Source organism: Neopelma chrysocephalum, unplaced genomic scaffold (assembly GCF_003984885.1).
Source record: "Neopelma chrysocephalum unplaced genomic scaffold, ASM398488v2 Primary Assembly neopelma1_97517, whole genome shotgun sequence".
Lineage (NCBI taxonomy): Eukaryota > Metazoa > Chordata > Aves > Passeriformes > Pipridae > Neopelma > Neopelma chrysocephalum.
The window spans coordinates 56047-70232 of NW_020926159.1; the positions used below are offsets into that span (position 1 = coordinate 56047).

General features: G+C 45.5%; 2 protein-coding genes across 9 annotated transcripts; one reads left to right on the forward strand and one right to left on the reverse strand.

Annotated features, from left to right (window-relative positions):
- Window positions 1–815: 815 nt before the first annotated feature.
- LOC113961954 (interleukin-17F-like) lies at window positions 816–4457 on the forward strand. 8 transcript variants are annotated; one of them, XM_027672701.1, is made up of 5 exons: window positions 1351–1632; window positions 2509–2547; window positions 2660–2753; window positions 4075–4105; window positions 4196–4457. In XM_027672701.1, the coding sequence occupies exons 1-5, from the start codon at window positions 1458–1460 to the stop codon at window positions 4310–4312; spliced, it is 456 nt and encodes a 151-aa protein (XP_027528502.1). In that variant the 5' UTR covers window positions 1351–1457; the 3' UTR covers window positions 4313–4457. The 8 variants fall into 8 exon arrangements, with proteins under 8 accessions (XP_027528497.1, XP_027528502.1, XP_027528495.1 ...); XM_027672698.1 differs by having other exon boundaries at window positions 1369–1438; window positions 1525–1632; window positions 4075–4457; XM_027672699.1 differs by having other exon boundaries at window positions 1380–1438; window positions 1528–1632; window positions 4075–4457.
- A 7753-nt stretch (window positions 4458–12210) lies between these two features.
- Window positions 12211–13985, reverse strand: IL17A (interleukin 17A). Its single transcript, XM_027672726.1, has 3 exons — window positions 13959–13985; window positions 13195–13439; window positions 12211–12448 (listed from the first exon to the last, which is right to left on the reverse strand). Exons 1-3 carry the CDS (start codon window positions 13983–13985, stop codon window positions 12211–12213), a joined length of 510 nt encoding a protein of 169 aa, XP_027528527.1.
- Between the last annotated feature and the right edge of the window lie 201 nt (window positions 13986–14186).

Below are 14186 nucleotides of genomic sequence, written 5' to 3' on the forward strand. Positions count from 1 at the left end.
CATGAGTTTGTTCCAATGCTACCACTGGGAGTCCTGTGCTCCCAGTTGCCCCCACACCTCACCCCTCACCATTGCTGTGCCATCACTGTCTACAGCCCCTGCGCTGGTGGGGGTGGTACAGCCCTTTCAGACACTTTAAAATGAGAAAAAACTGTTTAAAAATATTTTCACCAGCCCCTGTGGCACTCAGAGGGGAGTTAGGCAGAATGCAGTGCAGTATGGCCATGGGGCAGGTCACACAGAATCACAGAATCATTTAGGTTGGAAAAGACCTCTGATATCGTTGAGTTCAACCTTTGACCAATTCCCACCTTGTCAACCACACCAGAGCACTGAGTGCCACGTCCAGTCTTTCCTTGAACACCTCCAGGGATGGGGACTACACTACTTCCTGGAAAGCCCATTCCAATGTCTAATTACCCTTTCTGAGAAGAAATTCTTCCTAATGTACGACCTAAACCTCTCCTGGCACAGCTTGAGACTATGTCCTCTTGTCCTGTCACATATTGCCTGGGAGAAGAGCCTGACCCCCACCTGGCTACACCCTCCTGTCAGGGAGTTGTAGAGAGGGAGAAGGTCCCCCCTGAGCCTCCTTTTCTCCAGGCTGAGCCCCCCCAGCTCCCTCAGCTGCTCCTGGTGCTCCAGCCCCTTCCCCAGCTCCATTCCCCACCATGAATGTCCAAGGAGTCCATCCAGGAGAAATGCTGCTCCAAGGTCCACCCAGTTGACAAGGCCAGAGAAGGGACAGGAAAGCAGCACTCTGACAGCATAGCTCAGGCAGGCACTGGGAGTCAAAGCTGATCTGAAATGGGGCCCCTGCTGATGGTAGTTGAGGCCACTAAGGGCGATCAGTGCCCTCAGGGCCCTTTACAGGGCCTTTCAAAGAGAGCAGAGCTTTTTGTAGAGCTCTCATCAACATGGAACCTCAGCAGTGAAAGGGAGAGACATCCCAGGTCCTGGTGCTCTGAGGTCTCCCAGAAGGAATTCCCTGTGGCTCCTATTCTTCCCCTGCCCTGTCCTTACAAGACAGAGGGAACCCCAAGAGCAGGTGGGGATGAATTGTGCAGCTGGGGCCAAGGGAGGTTAAATGGTGAAGTTCCACGTGCTGTCCTCATTTTGAAAGCCTTGCTGGGTGCCTGGCTTTGCAGTTTGCTCATCTCTGCTGTCTGGTTTGTGTGAGGCACGTGGAAGTGCATCCACACACGTGTTTGTGGTGAAAGAACATTATTATTAGAAAGAGGGGGTGGGAGGGGGTAAAAAAAAAGCTGCCTGAACAATTTTTTTTTGTTCTTTTTCTTTCCTTATCTCTTTATCTGCCTGAAGAAATAGTATTGGCTAATTTGGGATTCTGGTGATAGTATCTGCCCTCCCCTTTTGGGGGGTAGATGGAAGGAAGTGGGCTAGGAAATGAAATATTCAGCTCTTAAACTCAGGTCAGGTAAGGCAGCTGTGCTGCAATGGAAAGGGTGGTAGTGGCTGAACTTTGCTATAAAAAGGAGATCACAACTGTCTTTGAGGCACAAGCAGGTGGAAGGGGCCTCAGAGAAGGAGAACTCTTGTGCCTTGTCACCCTGTGTATCTGCCCAAAGCAGCAGAGAGGTTGCCATGGTTTTTTCCAGCTACACTGCCATGGTAAGTACTTACATTTAATATAAAGGTTAAGAAATATTTTCTGCAAGAGAGAAAGCAGAGTGTAGGTCCTATGATTTCTACAAGAAACCCTTTTGGTCCTGGTGAGATGCTGATTCTGTCAGATGCAGCTGTGTTTGGTGCTTGAGTGACAAGGATGTGGTGGACTATTTATGATTTATTTGTCTCTTAGTTATCAGCACTTGGGAAAGACAGTCCTTTTTTCAGACAACATGCTATAAAAATTGCTGAAATTTCACTGTGAACGTCTATGAATTTAAATTTCAACCTGGGTAGCATTTGCAGCACAATCAGCTCCTGTGATTTCCTTAAAACCTCTTCATTTATTTTGTCTTCTTTTTGGGAGTTGGATTTGATGATCCTTGTGGGTCCCTTCCAACTCAGAATATTCTATGACTCTATGAGTCACTAAAGCTCTGTCTACTGGAGATGGCCCGAGAATCTCAGATTTCCTTGGGAAAAGGGTTATTTCCAGCAGATGAGGGTGGCCAGTCTTTACTGTCCTGAGAAATCATATGGCTTGCTGGATTTCTAAGGCACAAGGTCAGCTCAGTCCTTACCCCCCTTTGTAGATCATAAGACAGTGCTGTGTGACTGTGGAGGAGGACCTTTTGCAGCTTGTTTGAGGGATGCTCTTCTTGGTGCAAAGCCAACTATGAATCAGAATTTAAATCAGATTTTAGCACCTGTTCTGATGAGTTTTATTTGCAGTGTTGTGCTGTTTGTTCATGCTGGCCCGTCTCACCCAAATATAAGTATGAAGATAGTCCATTGATGGTCCAGTCAAGTCAAGACTTGGCTTTTTCTGCTCTCCCTTTCTTGCCTGGACAGAACTAAGATAACTTTCCTCTCTCCCAGTTCAGATCACTGTTTTTGGTGCTGGTTCTAGCACTCACTGTAAGGAGCTCACCCCACAAGAAGGTGGTTCACGCTCAACCCAGAAAGGCCAGTGCCTCTGTGAGGCTGAGTGAAGATTGCCTGAACCAAAGGGATCTCAAATTCCCCACAGCAGTGGAAGTCAGCATTCGTATCAGCAAGTCACATCATGCCTTTAGGATGGTCCATGATATCAGGAACCGATCTCTTGCTCCTTGGGATTACAGGTAACTGTTCACTTGTTATCTAAATTGTGAAGTCTGTGTACACAGAGGATTTTTTTGGGGTGAACGACGGCTATTTCTCAGCATATGCCCAGAGTCCTGTAAATACTGCAAACACTTCTTGACACATGCTGATTTTTGATGTTGTGTGAGATTTCTCCAAGAGAAACTGTTTGAAGTGCAAAGGGACTTCATTGGAAAGGTTTCTAATCATCTTGTCAGCCTGTGTCAATCACAGAACCCTTTAGGTTGGAAAATACCTCTAAGATCATTGAGTCCAACCATTCCCCCAGCACTGCCAGAGCCACCACTAAACCATGTCCCCAAGTGTCACATCTACACAGCTTTTAAACCCCTTCAGGGATGGTGATTCCACAACTGCTCTGGGCAGCTGTGCCAGGGCTGGTCAACCCTTTTGGGGAAGAAATTTTTCCTTTTATCCAATCTAAACCTCTCCTGGCACCACTTGAGGCGTTTTCCTCTTGTCACGTGTTCCCTGGGAGCAGAGCCCGACCTTTACCTGGCTCCACCCTCCTGTCAGAGAGTTGGAGAGCTAGAAGTCTCCCCTGAGCCTCCTTTTCTCCAGGCTGAGCCCCCACCAGCTCCTTCAGCTGCTCCTGATGCTCCAGCCCCTTCCCCAGCTCCGTTCCCTTCCCTGGACACGCTCCAGCTCCTCAATGTCTCTCTTGTCTGAGGGGCCCAGAGCTGCCTCCAGCACTGGAGGTGCCCCAGCAGTGCCAGCACAGGGATGGGCACTGCCCTGGCCCTGCTGCCACACTATTGCTGATACAACCCAGGTACCATTGGCCTTCTTGGCCATTTGAGCACTCCTGGCTCATGTTCAGCTGCTGTCAACCAGCACCCCCAGGTCCTTTTCCAGCTTTCCAGCCAATCTGCCTCTAGCCTACAACACTGCATGGGGTCAAAATGATGATGAAACGAATTATTCCTCTGGGAAAAGAATGATGTCAGTCCATTGTAATTCTAAATTTTCCAAACTGAAAGAAGTTTCTGAATTCTGAAATTAAAACCATTTTAAAAACCATTAAAAAAATGAATTGTGCAATTGCAATCGGTTCTGTATTTAACTTGACTTCTCTTCATTCAATTCCCAAAGAATGATACAGCAGTATTACCCTCCCAAAATTGATTCCATTTCTAGGAAATAATTCTAAAACATGTTGAGGAAAGGGAAATTATTTGGCCAGATCTCATAGTGAGGACGCACAGGTGAACAGTAAGGTGCTTCCATGGAGATAAACAAGAAGATTCTCCAACCCGCGCTTTGCAAAGACATAAATCCCTTTTGTGTGCCCATCCCCAGGCTCGACAAGGATCCCAACCGCTTCCCCCAGGTGATTGCCGACGCCCAGTGCCGCCTCTCTGGCTGTGTGAGCCCCCTGGGGCAGGAGGACCGCAGCCTCAACTCCGTGCCCATCAAGCAGGAGATCCTGGTCCTGCGGCGGGAGCAGCAGGGCTGCCGGCCCACCTACCGCCTGGAGAAGAAGGTCATCACCGTGGGCTGCACCTGCGTCACTCCAGTCATCCACCACCACTCCTAGGAGGAGTTATTAGGGCAGGCGACACTGGGAAGAAGCAATATATCCTATAGACGCCCCTCTGGTGAAATCCCACAGTCGCCCACCGCGAATCCCAGGAATTCAACACGACATCGCCCTTCCAAACCTGAGCAAATTACCTCTTGAAATTACCTCATGATTCAGCTGTTGTTGCTTGATGGATTTTAGAGTGGGAATCGCCGGTAGCTGGTGATGGAGGGGAGGGAAAGGGATGGAGAAAAAGCTTTGTTTGTGATCCCAAGCAGTGAGAGGGTAAAGCAGTGCTTTTTTGAATTTATTTTTCATTGTGGTTTATACCAGTTTGGTGAATCAAAGGAGTTATATTTTCAAAAGTTCTCCTTGGCTGTAAGTTGCCCTAATGAATACATACCTACCAGCACTGCCATAAAAAATTTGTCCTCCTGCACCTTCTCCTTCCCTTACTCATCCTCTACCCCTTTCCCTTCTCTGGCCACCCCTGCTCACTATGATATTATCTGTGTCAATCAAATATTTGTGCCAACAGGCCTGAACTGTTATCACACTCTGGTTTTGTTTGGTTTTGTTTGGTTTGGGCTGATTTATTGCAGAGCATTTTGGGAGAGAATTGACTCCACTGCAGTGAGTGTTAAAATGGTTAAGAACCAATGAATATTTATATTTCTATTTATGTCTTCTATTTATGACTGTATTTATGGCTTTGTGTGTGCTCAGAATACAAAAAAAAAGATAATTTTAATCTGTATTTATTCAATAACTTATCTGCTGAATAAAAAATCATATTTTATTTAAAAAAAAGTTGTTTTGTGGTAGCTCAAAATGAAAGCAGACACAGAGAATGGGTTTGTGCTGCAGTAGCACCAAGAGATTTCAGCAAAGATCAGGCGTTTTCCGGTATAGTGATATGAGTAAGAGTGGGCAGAAGAGAATTTGCAGCCTAAATAGATGAAAAGATGCAAAAAAAGAGGCTGAAAGGAGTAAAGGGAGGTTCTATAGGCATCACTGGGGGACATGGCAATGGAACCAGGTTCTCCAGACCTTGGGGATGGTCTCTGGGAATGGTGGGAAATGAGATGGGACATATCACATCGCAAGGCTGCAGCTGGAATTTGGGAACCTGATTCATGAGAGCTGGGAAAGGCCTGTCCTATTGTCTTCCAGACAAGAAGTCATCCTGACAAGCACCTTCTTCTCCACCAGCTGGATGGCTGGCTGAGCAGGAATGCAAGGAAATACGAGATGGCTTCATCTTGCTGATCTTTAGCCAGCTAAATAATGGGTGCTGGGATTGGAGTGGTGGAAGAGGATCCCTCCCCATCAAGGGAACAAGAATTGTACCTGCAGGGCAGGGCTGTCTGCAGAGCTGGGATCTCCTACCTTAGGAAAGGAAGAATTGCCCTTTCTCTCCCTTAGCTGCACGAGGAGCAGAGACTGAAAGGACTCACTGTTCAGGAGCTGGACTCGATGATCCTTGTGTGTCCCTTCCAACTCAGGGTATTCTGTGATTCTATAACTATTTATTATTTTATCAAATTGCTGCAACGTTGCTTTTTTTTTGACATTACTTCATCTTTCACCCAGAGCTGAGCCAGACTCTCAGACCTCTGACTTTGATTTCTGTTGGTGGAGGCTTTAAGCCTCTATTTCCTTTTTCCCCTGCATTTAAATCAGGGCAAACCTGTGTGAATGCATTCTCGTATTTCATTTTGACTGCACAGAAACCACTTAAAATTAGATCCACCTGGTGCAGGTAGACCCTGGGTTTCCTCCCAGAGTAGGTCAGGTGAGTTGTTGGGTCTAAATGACTCAAGGACAGGTTGGACTCGACTTAGAGCAAGCTGGTCTAGTGAAAAGTGTCCCTGCCCATGGCAAGGGGGATTGAAACTAGATGATATTTAGGGTCTCTTCTAACCCAAACCATTCTGTGATTCTGTGATTCTATGATTCTGTGATGATTCCTTTGGTGCTTTTCTGTCAAATCAGGTGTATTCTCTGCCCTGTGGGTTGCTGGGAGCTGGTTTGACAGTCCATGGGTAACCATCTCATTCAGTTACAGGCATTTGTACTCATTTGTGGCAGCAGCTGTTTCGTTATGACCACCAAGCTCTTCACGTGGTGCAGAGCAAACCCCTGGAGGCGTTTTCTGCTCGATCTCATGTATCACCAGCTCTGCTCTTACAGTAACCGCTGACCAGGAAATCGTAACCTGGTTCTTGCTCCTGACCTATTTCTTTCCCTCTCGATAAACCCACCTCGTGGGGTTGTCCTCACTTGTTTTTCAGGGAGAAAACTACTCTCTGTCTCTCTTCTCAGTCCTAATTTCTTTGACATTGCATGTCAAAGTTCATGGCAGCTGCCTGGGTGTACTCTCCTGTGCTGGTACGCCTAAACATCCATCGCCTTACCCTAAGAGTCATCCTACCTGGATAAATGATGAAGTATCTAATCAAGAAAATACACAAGTAGCTAATTAAGGAAGTCTCACCTGTGGGTCACGAGGTTTTGCAGCCAGAACTACCAACTGAAAACCACACACCTCTCAGGGAGGCATGTGGGGAATGTTTCTAAACAGAACGAGCATCGGCGGCTATTTCCTTCTAATGGCATCATTCTTAGAGTGCAGCTGGTTGTAAACATGAACCTGGTTATATTTAAGGTGCTGGCTTTCATTTCCAGCAATCTATTAATTTGGGGGTTGGAACTAGAATGATCTTTGAGGTGCCTTCCAACCCAAACCATTCTGTGACTCTGTGAACCTGAGAACATGGCAAATGAGTTTGTGCTTCTTGTAAACAGCACAGTCATATCACCACCGAGAGCAAGCACAGTTAACAGCTGAGGACCAGCCTTTACTAAAGACTCTGCTTGTTTTATAACACTTCAGCAACAGATCCAGCCCTTGGGTGTCCTGTTGGGCATCTGTGTCTCTCAGTGTGGCTCAGAGCAGCCTTCAGGGACTCGGCTGTTTTACCAGGAGGAGAAGACACATCTGGAGGTGTGATAGCAGTGCCACAGTGTTTTCTTGTAACCTGCTGGGCTAAGCAACCTCCAGTCAAAGGTTGGTATCTGAGCCTCGTGGCCTTTCCTATCCCTTTCCTCTTCTGCTTGCCTCTCACTAACCTCTTTTCCATGTCTCTTGCTCATTGCTCCCCTTGCTGTGCCTGTTCTGGCAGCTCAGGCAGGGATCCTGGTGTAGTAACTCCCATGGGATGCTAGTGCAGAGACCCATGTATTAGCATGGGGGGCACAGCAGTGATCTCTGCTCAGGTAGATGCCTCCTCCCTGACTTGTGCTGTGAGCTGTGAATGTATTGACCTGAAAGTGTGAGTAAGGCTTCTTTGGACCCCTGACCACAGGGGTGTTCAAAGGGACCATGGACCAGGGCATCCTGTTACACAGAAAATATTGCTTTTTAAAGTGTACAAAATTAAATATATAAAGAATGCAAAGGTTGCAACCCTAGAGGTTGAAACAACCCAAGAATTATTTGTGTTTGTGTTTGGTGAACCAGAAAAAAAGATTAATAGCTGGAAAACTCAGCAGTTGACATAGTTTGTTCAGAGTTAGACCCTACAGGAGAAACTTTAAGGGTATGAGCAATTTTCTGGTCAGTCTTGTGGGGACCTATTGGTTGGTGCCAACATGATGGGTATAAATGATGGGGTGAATTTCTGTATCAGCTGCAAGTTTTGGAGATGGCCCAAGATACCAGATCAGAAACCTGCTCCCATGTCACCATCAGGGGGCAAAACATGAGACTTGTCTTGATCTTCTCTGTGAGAGTGGTGAGGCCCCGGCACAGGTTGCCCAGAGAAGCTGTGGCTGCCCCATCCCTGGAAGTGTCCAAGGCCAGGCTGGATTGTGCTTGGAGCAATCTGGGATAGTGGGAGGTGTCCCTGCCCATGGCAGGGGATCGGAATAAGTGATCTTTAAGGTTCCTTCCTATCCAAACCATTCTGTAATTCCACAATCTCTTTTTGTCTCCACCCCCTTCTTCCTCTTACTTCTTTGATATTATTTTTAACTTTGTGCTTTAGAAGAATCCAGATGAGTGGGCTGAGCCTGCATTTTCTGCACCACTGTTACATGACAGTGACGAAGAAAACCCAAACTTGCTTAAAATGTTTGTGATTGTCTGGCACTACTTGGCAGAGTCAGAGCCGTTGGTGGGGGCAGGACTGTGCTGGTTCTGGTTTTCAGGAGCTGAGAAAATGCCAGTCAGATTCAGCACCAGAAACAGACCATACCTTCTGGTTTTTGATGCTCACAAAGAGGAGTTCCAGAAGTTGGACTTCGATGCTCCTTGTGGATCCCTTCCAGCTCAAGATACTCTATGACTAAAAACATTTTCCATCTTTTCTAATTATTCTCCCTTCTTCCAGGGCTAGATAGTGGTAGCAGGTTCAAATCCTCAGGTCCTCAGAAAAATCCCTTCCTGCTTTCTATGTGACTTTCTATTTATTTATTATTCCTTTGGAAAAGTGGCTCAGCTTTTCCACCTTTTCTTGTAACTTCAACAAAATATTAAAAATATGCTTGATGCTCTTTGGGGGTCATGGACTGACAAAATATTCTTTTCTGGGCACAGCTTTCTATGAGTGAGTAAAACCTGTACAAGCCATCATGTTTTTGTTTTATCTGCATTCTTAGTAAGCACAATATATCTGTATCATGATCAAAGTTCTGGTAAATGGATAGAGACGGTTTATCTTCTCTCTAACTTGCCCCTAGAATTTTTTGGTCTGGCTTTTTATTTCAGACTTCTGAAACCTGTGTTTCTTGGCCTCCTTGATACAGTTGAATCTGTATCACCTTTTACAAGCATCTGGTTTCTATCCAGATTGCTTTGATGAGCCTGGTTATCTGATCACTTGCTGCACAAATCCAATCTCAAACTGCCCTTTCTGCTGGGTTTTGCTCACAGGGTGCCAAGCAATCTGTTTGCCAAGGCACTGCTGCTCAGATTTTGCAGACTGACACAAAACTGAAATGGGGAGCAGTGGAAACTTTTATGTTGAAGAGGCTTTTGCAGCAATTTCCCCCCCCTCCCTCCAATGATGATATCGTTTAAGGGCATCAAATTAGCAGAAATTTGCACTGCATCTCTTGAAAACAAGAAGGAACAAACTTTACCTGTTGAACCTCAAACTGATAAGAGCTGTGCAAGGGTGGGAGAGGAGCCCTACTCTCCTCAGTCTCCTCTTGTGATCGCTATTGACTGTAATCATGAATGTTTGCCCAGAAAAATAGGGACACTGATTAGTTGACCCGTGGCAGGGTGCATTGGTTAGGGATTATTCTACATCTTTCCATCTGAATGCTTCAATGTGAGGGAAAATCTCTCGGCTCATGATGCCAGGAGTTATGGGAGACCTTGCAGTAGGAAAGAAACAGTCCTCAGGCCCAATGAATCAGCCCAATTGATCACCAATTAAACACTTCTGCAGGAGCATGTACAACACTCAAGCAGCTTGCAGAGGTCACCATGAACTTAGCACAAGGCCAAGTAAATAAGAAGGGGTTGTGTCCTCAGGCACAGATTTAGTGAGTTTGTAAATGCTCCAAGGGAGAATGATGATTCTGAAGAGGGATTGGAGTATCTTTAATCAGGCCAGGCTGGACAGGGCTTGGAGCAACCTGGTCTAGTAGAAGGTGTCCCTGCCCAGGGCAGGGGGGTTGGAACCAGATGATCTTTGAGGTTTCTTCCTACCCAAGCTATCCCACGATGATGATCTTTGCAGCCCGTCAGCAGAAAGCTGTTGGTGTTTTGATGCTCCAACTACATCATCTCTTTCCGAGTTGGTTCTGCCTTTTTCCACCCAGTAGCTCTCTCAGCATTTCCAACCAGTCTCCATTACTCATGTGCCAACTCCAGCCCATGGCACATCACTCCCAGGTAAGGAAAGGTTGGACTTTCTGTGATTTTAACTTTTAAAATTACTTGGGCTAATTGCAGACAATTTGCCAAAACTCCTTCTAGGAGTGGTAGGACATGGAGAGATTATCTAATGGACAAGGCAGTCAGCTTGACTTCAGTCTTCCTGGACTGATAGTTACATAAATCCTTGAAAACCTCAAAGGCTGAGTGCTCCTCAATGGTATTTTGGTTTGGGTTTTTTTTTGAAGTTTGTTCCCATGCTTGATATTCGTAGGACTATCAGCTGGAGTGAACTGCAGGATCTTCAGGAGACCTTAAGGAAGAACAGCTGGAGATAAGGTCGGAAACAAGATAAGTTAGGATCACATGTACTCCTAGATTCCTATGTGTGGGAAAGATTGTTAGAAGGCAACTAAAGGCGTGGACAGAAGTTCATTACTGTGATTGCAGACACTGTGATCATGCAGAGTTAACGAATGTTTCCTTTGCCAGGTGTTTATAGGGGATAGTGTGGAACCTGTGGCTGCGCTGTGGGTTTAGGTTATAGGATGACCAACCTGATGGTGCCTGGAGTAGATTAGAGAAGGTTTAGCCTCAGTGGAACACCGAGGGGGAATAACCCCCAGCAGCAAAATTGGGATGATCCCATCTCCAGTTAGCTGGATCTGAAGAAGATGCTGTCACCTGAGAGGACCTTACCTCTCATTAGGGACTTGCACCCCTGAGCTCTGCATCTCTGCAAGTTTTGTATTTGCTGTTGCAGCTGCCAGTGGCATTTTGCCAGTGCCTGGGCAGGGTCACACCTCCCTGAGATGGCAGCAAACAAAACATCCGCATCTTGGCATGGCAACCTGCCCTCTGAAATGTGGAACATCTTCAGCTGAGCACTTTTAACCCAGCTGTGCTTTAAATAAACCCACTTGCCACTCCAGACACCCACCCACGCATCCCCACCACAACCACAGCAGAAGTGCTGTGTCAGGGTGCTCCACACTTGAAGCACTGTCTGCTGGCAGCAAACGTGTCAGAAGGACACGAGCGTGGAGAAAATCACGATTGCAATTAGCAAGGCGTGGTTAATTGCTTCAGTGACCCACCTGACTCACTTGTGCACTTTCCCTCGTGTGCCCAGGTAGTGACTCTGCTCCACAGAAAACGGGTGGAAATGGATGGGACTGAGATTCCCAGATAATGTTGGAGTAAAGTTAAAACTCAGCAGTGCAAACACTCTTGCTGTTTTAAGGGAGGGAGGTTCTTTCCCCCTAAAGAAGCGTTTGAAGTGTTGTGTTGAACCCATTTTTACAAATCCTTTTCCAGTTGGATAATTAAGTGGATAACTGGGTAGCTACCCACTAGTGAGCTTTTTTTCACTTGTCTGTCCTTAATGTGAATCTCTTGGTGTCACTTGATAATTCATTTTCTTCTGGGTATTTAAGTTTCTCTGTTGGTAAAATGGTGTTTTTCCTGACTTTTGTCTGTAGGCTTTACATTCTACTACAACAGAGCTAGATGTTATTAAGAGAATTTTAGGTTTTAGTATCATGGAAATCTATTTTATGGTCATAATTGAGAGATTTTTCCCTTAACAAAAAGACTTCTTTAGAAAGAAAGCAGAATAACAAAAAGTTTTCCACTGCTTTTTTATTACACAAAGATAAATTTACATTATCTTAATACTTTTAAATAATACATTAGGATAATACATTATTACTATTTTTCCCACCAGCATAAATAGATTTACATAAATAGACAAATCAAAGTGTAAACTACAGATGGGTAAAGAGATCCCACTGTTTTTCAGCACGCCATATGGAGGTGTCCGGATTCTGAATTCATAAACTTCAAGAATTTTGGAGAAAACATAATAGGTTTTCTTTTTAAGTGAAACTCTTATGATTTTTAATGTATTCTGATGTATTCTAGCTAATCGTTGTAGCTTGATTTAGTTTTGTGGAGACTGAATCAGGCCCCTTCATCTCAATGCGAGGAGGTTTCCCATGGCTCTCTTGAGTGCCAGCTCCCTTCAAGCCTGGTGTTTCATCAAGGGCGTGACGCAGGTACAGCCCACAGTGATGAGTTTCTTCTCCAGCCTGAAGGATTGCTGGCAGCCCTTCTGCTCCCTCCGGAGGACGAGGATCTCCTGCTCAATGGGGACGGAGTTGAGGCCATGGTCCAGCTCCCCATCGGAATTCAGGCACCTCAGGTAGCGGCAGTCGGCGTCCGCGATCGCCCGGGGGAAGCGGTTGTGGTCCTCATCGATCCTGGGATGGGACAGGAAGGGAAGTATTAGAAATGGAAATGCTGCTCCAAAGGCAAGAAATCTGAGTAACTATGGGCTCCCGAACCTGTTCCTCCTGGGGTATATTGCCTACGAAGGGACAGGAGATCCCCCACTACTGTAGGTTTCTAAGAAATAGAGTGTAAGTAAAGAACTTGATGATCTTAGAGGTCTTTTCCAACCTTAGTGATCCTATGGTTCTAAATATTCAGGTTTTTAAGTGTAAGACAAGCATACCAGGCTGCATGCAACTGATTTTGCTTTAAGCAAGCACTTACTTTGAAAGACTGGTCATAAATGATTTGAGCTTTCAGCTCTCTCTGACTAACGGACCTAAACCCCTTCAGCTCCCCTCTCAAAACATGAAACATTAATGCTGATTTTATTAAACCACCGTTGAATTTGGTGCACTATTAGTCCTCTGAGGTATTTTTTATGATGTCTTAGGTAAAGAATGCTTTTGAAGATGAAGCTTGCCCCAATATACAAATAAATTAATTAAATTATAGAAGTAATTTGCTTTGACTTCTGTATATTGCCTAGGCCGGTTTTTTGCTCTGTGCTAGTTTCTGTACTGGTTCTCTTTCAAAGAGGATCATGTGGATTGTGGGTACCCTCCTATTTCCAAAACCTCTCAGCAATGAAGCACTGAACATGAAGATGTGGGAGTGGCCTTGCCATTACTCATGACCAGGACACCCTTCCAGGCCTTGGGGATAGGGATCATACCTGTAATCCCATGGAGACAGAGAGCGGTTGCTCACATTAAGGCTTGCTTTGGTGTCCTGGTTTGTGTTGCTGATGCTTATGTCGACTCTCACAGTTTGGGGGAATTTTGAGTCTTTTTGGGTCGGACATCCAGTATAAGCTTGCTTGAAGAGGCTCTCTGGCTTGAGTCCAGGCTTGATTGCCTTCCCAAGGGGAGAAGTGCTGGCTGACAGCAGGGCCAGCAGCACGAGGAGCAGTGATCTGAGCTGAAGAAAAGTGATGCATTTAAGACACAAGGCAGGTACAGCTTTGAAACTCATCCACAGTCAGCCTAAATGGTCAGCCTAAATGGTAATCAAAGCCTATACTGCAGGTTAGAGTAATTATGGAAAAATTTGTCGTATGACACACCCACTTCTGCTTTCATTAACTGATTCATACAGTGCTGACAGGTGTGATACACACCCAGTCGTAAATTGGTGATAAAACCAGAAAGATTATAGAAAATAATATAAGACAGGAGATTTCAGAAAGGGTATAACAAGAAAAAGACATTCTAAGGTTGAGGTTTCAGTGTATTTCTTGGCTCAGAATGCTGTAGTATCCCACGTCACAATATACTCGTACAGTCTCATTGCTACCCCAACGAAAATTTTAGTTATTTTCAATTATGAATGGTTTAAACAAGCATTTTAAAGGTGGGTGCAGATCCCCATTCCATCTATTAAGATTTAAACACGTCTCTGTCAAACTGGGGGTAAAAAACCCAGCAAGCAAGTTCTTACCAGCGAAGCACAAAGGGTCGGAGACATCTTCCTTTCTCCTCTTCCTGCGTCTGATGCTTGTGCTGGGCTCTGCTGAGCTGAAGGTGTCTGGGCACATTTGCTGCTGGACCTTTTATAAGGGTTTCTGGGCTGTCCTAGATAACTTGGAGTAGGTGTTTTTCCCCAACCTTAACTGTGGTTTCTGACCATAGCTTGTATGAAAAAGTGTGTGCATATAGATTCCATTAA